The sequence below is a fragment of the Toxotes jaculatrix genome, chromosome 7 (genome assembly GCF_017976425.1).
Source record: "Toxotes jaculatrix isolate fToxJac2 chromosome 7, fToxJac2.pri, whole genome shotgun sequence".
NCBI lineage: Eukaryota > Metazoa > Chordata > Actinopteri > Toxotidae > Toxotes > Toxotes jaculatrix.
The window spans coordinates 14,484,791-14,491,083 of NC_054400.1; the positions used below are offsets into that span (position 1 = coordinate 14,484,791).

Genomic DNA, 6,293 nt, shown 5'->3' on the forward strand with positions numbered 1-6,293 from the left:
AGAGATACTTTATTAATCCCCGTGGGGAAATTCGTTGATAGGTAAACATTGTTTAACATGAATGCTGGGCCTCCTTAGGAATGGTCACCAAACTTCTAGCATATTTAACTGTGCAATGATAACAATTTTGCATACATATACTACAAAAAAATAATTTAAAAAAAACTGTAGAAATTGAAAAAATACAGGCAGAGACAGAAAAGATTATGAAGATTATGTTGGTTTTTTATATATTTTTATTTATACAGCACTGCAAGACTACAGGACACATAAAAATAATGTCTATCAAATCAAAACAATGTTCTGCTACTGAACTGAATATCCTCATTACACCCTCTGGCCCAACAAACTGCTGACTCACCATTTCCATAAACTGATACTGAAACTGGAAAAACAACAAAACAAAAAAAAACCCATAAAATCTGGTGTGACACTGAAAAATGAAATCAGTGTAAATGTACAGGAGCTTTTTATTTTTCCTCTTCCAGAGCATGTCAAACCAACTGTATACTCAACACAGCTTTTGACAGCTGTTACAGATATACAGTGAAGGGACCATATGTCCTCAGCCAACATATCTGACACAGACTGTGGACACATCCAGTATCCAAATTAAAAATTAGTAATAAATATCAAGGACAAAATCATAAACATCAGAACTCTGAGTGTTTCAGTATGGAAGCTCTCTCCTCCCTTTTTGGTAGAGGAATATTTCCTGTGGTTAAAAAAAAAAGAAGAAATATTAGTAAAGAATCTGCACAATTCAAACAAAACAATGAAAAAGTATCTTGCAAATATATTCAGTAAGCATCTCAGTAATGTACAAGCAATAACTAAATCCACACTAATGTTTAATAAATGTATTCTGTTTTCTTTTTCTCACCTGGTGGTGCCACAAAATATTCTTCGACGGTGTTTTTGGAGAGCTGAAGCAGTTCTTCAGCACAGTCCCCTTCCATCACTGCATCTTCCCTCAGGTATAAAACCCTGAAATTGCATGGATAAAACATTACCATATTCATACAGTGAGCCTCACATGAAATAAAACGTATGCCATTTGTTTGTAACTGTGATGAAAACTCCATAATTGTCTGCAACATACCTGTCCTCCAGAACTGAATCCATTGGTTCAATTCCCGACGTGTCAACAACATGAAGCTGATCTGCAAATCGTATGGCTTTCTCCAAACACGCCAGTCCCTGTTTGGTTCGGAAATCGACCAAGGCCAGGCGCTCCAGTTTGTCCACAAGGTCTGCAGGGATTTGTGCAGGCTGCAAAATCAAAGAGGAGTTGGTAAGAAATGAATATATTTTTCTATGTAATGGTGACTGCAGATTTTGCACCCTGCCACTTAGATTGAAAGGGGAAGGGATCTTTTAACGACTTAAAATATAGAGGAGGGGCGATGAAATGGATTGCACTTACATAGAACTCTTCTCTTCTAATCAACCAAAGAGCTTAAACTACATGCCATTCATCCATTCACACATACACATTCAAGCACTGACTCAGTCACACACTGACAACATCAGGAGCAATTAGGGGATAGGTATCTTGCTCAAGGACTGTTGTCTGACTGTTGTTTCAGACAGAGTTAAGAAATCTGCTTATGCATTAAACTAACCATCAAAAGGCCAACATGAATTTCAAGGCCGGGCGTTACTTAACACCATCACATTCACCCAGTTATGAGAGTATTACCGGGGGAAGTTGGTCTTCTGGTACCGGTTCCCATGTTGCGACCTCTGGTACCTGTAGCAGAGACAACGAGGTAACAAGACAACTCGGCGTTCTGAACTGGCCCCTAAATAAACCGACTGCAATGCAAATAACTATAACTGACCTTTATTTTACCTTTGGGTTGTGTGGCTGAGAGCTGAACAGACGCGTTACGGTAGTCATGTGGCTCTTCAGGCAGCTGCCGCTTCGCCTGTTGGAGTTTACAGCGTTTGTTACCGAGTGTCCGTTGTTTGTTAGCAGGTTAAACGGAGGCACGAAGATTTTCAGTGACGAGCTGCGGCATGTGCGCCCAGCAGTCAGGCTAAACACCGACATCTTCAGCACTGTTAGCTAGCCGGCTATTTCCGAAATGTAGAAAAGGGGTTGACACATTTTACTCATGTTTACTAGTTTACCAGAAAGGCCAGCGCTGCGGTCTACACTGCCTTCACATGGCTGTAGCTAACGACCTGCGTTAGTTAGCTCAGGGGAAGCGAGAGGTTTAACTTCCGCGTACTTCCTCTTTCGCCTATGTCCCATAGGTCTCATACAGACAACGGACTGATTCGTTTTAGTTGAAATACAGTGAGGGAATCTTAAATATGGAGCAATGTATTCCTCTATGAAATACTGAACACCACCCTGAGCAAAATTTCGTAAAGCATCACAGTGATAACATTATGAAACGGTTTTTAATGTGTTGAATGCTGCCGTTGGCGCAGGCGCACTGTTGTAATAAATAATAACGGTTCTTGTACATATTACTTTATGTAATTGACAAAGCATAGCGGTACAAGCACCATCAAAAATGAGGCACAATCACGATCCATCTGTGTGTGTTTTATTAATCTTCAGGTGAACCATTGATTTCAGAGCGCCCGGATAGCTCAGTCGGTAGAGCATCAGACTTTTAATCTGAGGGTCCAGGGTTCAAGTCCCTGTTCGGGCGAAAGTGTTTTTCGCTAATTTTCACTTGAGCACACTCTGAGCACTGAAATGGATGATAATATCTCCACGCAAATATCTTTGCAGCTACAACATTCACTGTTTTACTGTGCTAGGATTTGTTTGTTAGGACAATACATAATGTTGATGGGATTGTTATTAGGTTTGCAGTGTTTTTGTTTATTGAACTCAAGCCCAAAGAATTGTCAGACATCTCAGTCAAAATCCCTTATGTGAATCCTCAACCCACTAAACATTAGACGTCTGATGGACGTGCAGATCGTGTCTATATTGCGTCCGTCGGTCCATGACCAGTTCTGGACATTTACACGACGTACAATTATAGATTATTTGTGATTAAACATTATTTGTTAGTAATTTTTTTTTTTTTTTGTTTATGTTTTTATTCATATATTTATTTGGAAATGCAACTTGTTGGAGATTAGGCTTCAGAAAATAATTTCATGGTATAGGAGCCTTGATTTTATAACTCTTATGAGTTCAACCAGTTAACGCCACTCTGATTGGCTGAGGCAGAACGTCGTCATAAACCAACAAGTAAACGGCACCCTGATTGGCCGAGGCAACACGCCAAGCTTTTGGCGCGATTCCTCGAATTTCATCTACCCTCTCTCCGTCTCTGATTTCATCTCTGTGGAAGTAAGTGGCCGTTCGGCTCTGTTCAGCGTACACCAAAACCACCGTTTTCCACTAAGGTGAAAGTAAGTTGGTCATCTTTGTTCATCTTATGTCTTATGTTCATTTATGTATTTATAGTGTTAGCTGTTCGAGCTTTGTTGTTTTAAACTACCTAAAACTGCTGTGGCTACAATTGGCATTGCATGTCATCGTATCAGCTAACGTTAGCTAAACATTGGCCATAGTTTAAATGGAATTGGAATTGCTTTTGAAAACGACGGTGCCTAAAAATATTCACGTTAGCTGAAGCATTAACGTAAACAAGCATTGTTAAGTCGCTAAGTCACTGCTCACTAACCAGAGCTAGGCTGGTAGCTAGCCTAAGCTAAGTTCGCTAAGCTAGCGAAAAGAACAAGCTGCGAACTTTATATCTAGCGGCTCTCTCATGGCAGGGAATATGCTTTTTACATGCTAGCCAGCCACCAAGATATAGGCAGGTGGTGATGTAGATGTATTAATCCAGTATTGGTAGTGGATGCACAGGCAACATATTTTTGCTTACAAATATGGGGACTTGGTGTACGTGTGATGTCTTTAAAGGTTAAACGTAATATTTAAAGTTAAAAGTGTTAAAAAGTATAAAAATGTAAAATGTGTATTTTCCTTTGGTTCGTGAAAATGGTATCAGAGTGAGTGCAGTGTACTTTTCTTAGTTTTTGGAAACGGCGACAGAGTGAGCGCTCTTTTTGTTAATGTTTTTCTGCTCCGTTCCGTTTCTTCAGTCAGTAAGTTTGGTCAGTAACAGAGATGCGCTCGTAAAGTTGAATGTGGTTGCACACGTTTCAGCCAGGGAACATACAGTCTGTAAGTATTGTGTGTGTGTGTAGTTTTCAAAGTGGTATGTTTATTGTGTTGTGTTGTTAGCATTGTTTAGTGGAGTTTGTTTGCTAGCCGCATTACATTTTACGTAATGTCGTGTTGTTTGATGTAAATGTAAATTGTGTATTTATGTAGTCACCGTATTTTTGCGTAAGGGTACGCGTGGTGAGAGCAGTACAGTATGACTGCAGATTTCCTTTGCATATTTCTAATAATTTTTCTTTTTCTGCTCGTGCAGTTGGATTTTTGAAATTTGATGACAGAGGACAGAGGATGAAGCAAAGGACCGCAAAGAAGTGGAGGTGGAGGATACACAGCAGTCACTCAGGACTGATTATCCATTGTGGAGAATGTCACAGCTTTTGTGCATTGGCTTCTTTTCTGTATTCAGTATAATTGGTTCTGGTTGGATTTTACCTCAGAACACATTGTTTAGCACTTTAGTTTTTATTGTTTTAAATTTCAATTGTTGTATGTGTATGTTTATTTTTTGTGATACAGACCCAAACAAGGTGGGCTGTGTAATTTATTTTATTATTTTTATATTTATTTATTTGCATTTTTCTATTACTGGTAGTTATTGGCTATCACTTTCATTTAGTTTTGGCAGACAAAAGTAAAGCATATTGGCTTCAACTGATGAACACTGATGTAATGTCCACATGCAAGCCATGAAATTCATGTTACTTGTTTTTACTAGTAGTTGGCAGGAAATTCAACAGAAGTCAAAAGCTTTATTAGTGACATGTTTGTGCCAGTGATTGACAAAAATAAAAATGGAAATAAATAAGTCGGGGTTGAATTGTGATTTATTGTAAACCTCTGTGTATAACTGTAGTCCCATGTGTTTCCAAAAGGTGGAGGACCCGTTTCCTGTACCAGTTAATTTTCCTGTAGCTTCGTTGGCTCGGCAGCAGGTTTAAACTGGAAATGCATCACACCTTTGTATGCGTTTCCAGTTGTCACCTGCTGCTGAGACAATCAAATGAAGCTATAGGAAAATGAATTGGAACAGTGTGCCACCTTCTGAAATGGGGCTACAATCGTGCACACAGTCTAGAAGCCGTATAAAAACGATGTCTAAAATGAGTTTAAATTTGACGTAGAAAAGACGTCCACAACGACCACATTTGGACTACAATTAGCCCTTATTCAGAGGTCCTGTGGACGTCAATACTGGACATTCGGTAGACGTCGGAAAAAAGACGTCTTCTGGCGTCACAGTCTGCACCTTCAGGGGACCAAAATTGGACGTGCAAAAAAGACGTCGTTTGGACGTGTCTTTGTGCAGTGGGAAGGTGGCACCAAGGGGGGAGTTGTAGGTTTCAGCAGTGAGGATCACTTCCGCGTTCAAAAAGCTGCAGTTCCTCGGCTGCCGCTGGGGGCTGGCTCCAGCAGTGAGCAATTTTCATTCCATTGACCCCCATGTTAAAATAGCCAACTTTGCAGCCTAAAAAAACATTTACAGCCTGGTACATTTTTTGTTTTTGGTCTCTATTGATAGTTTCCACCTCCGTGAACACTGTGAGGGGGGTAAATTTTTTTGTACCACAACCGTTTTAGTGTTATTTAGGCTTAATAAATTGGAGCGTGGTTACGTTGAGTGACAGCCCGTAGACAGGCACAGGCAGTTAGCTCGTTGCTAAAGCATCGGCTGGGCTAGGCGGCTACATCCAGAGGCCTCTGGCTACCTCTAGCGGTTGACAGGGGCTGCAGTGTCCGTGTTTGTTTGCCAATGTTCGGATAGGATTTTGTGACAGTATGGCTTGTTGTAGTGTAGACTGTACTAACCGACCGTTAGTACAGTCTTAGTACCGGCATATTTTGCCGCTGGCTTATGACTTAATATGGGTGGCACTTGAGGTTAACGGATCATCACAGTCAGTAGGCTTCCTCCTCTGGGGACCATGAATGTGAATGTAAAATAATTCTAGGCAATCCATCCAATACTTGTGAGATATTTAGATAAAAATGGTGATCAACCAACTGACACCACCATATCATAAAAATGTGTGTGATATCTAAAGTAAAAATACTTCACACGATTTGAAACTAGTTGGCGGTGAGCAGCTTTTGTGAAATGAGTGCATGTGCTGATCCCTTGATGATT

The 6,293-nt window shown here is 40.2% G+C and overlaps 1 protein-coding gene and 1 non-coding gene across 2 annotated transcripts; one reads left to right on the forward strand and one right to left on the reverse strand.

Annotated features, from left to right (window-relative positions):
- Window positions 1-222: 222 nt before the first annotated feature.
- gatc (glutamyl-tRNA amidotransferase subunit C) lies at window positions 223-2,203 on the reverse strand. Its single transcript, XM_041042435.1, has 5 exons — window positions 1,856-2,203; window positions 1,703-1,753; window positions 1,103-1,272; window positions 884-987; window positions 223-715 (listed from the first exon to the last, which is right to left on the reverse strand). The coding sequence occupies exons 1-5, from the start codon at window positions 2,054-2,056 to the stop codon at window positions 654-656; spliced, it is 588 nt and encodes a 195-aa protein (XP_040898369.1). The 5' UTR covers window positions 2,057-2,203; the 3' UTR covers window positions 223-653.
- A 393-nt stretch (window positions 2,204-2,596) lies between these two features.
- On the forward strand, window positions 2,597-2,669 carry trnak-uuu. Its single transcript has one exon. It is a non-coding gene; the product is annotated as a tRNA-Lys (tRNA).
- The last annotated feature ends 3,624 nt before the right edge of the window (window positions 2,670-6,293 follow it).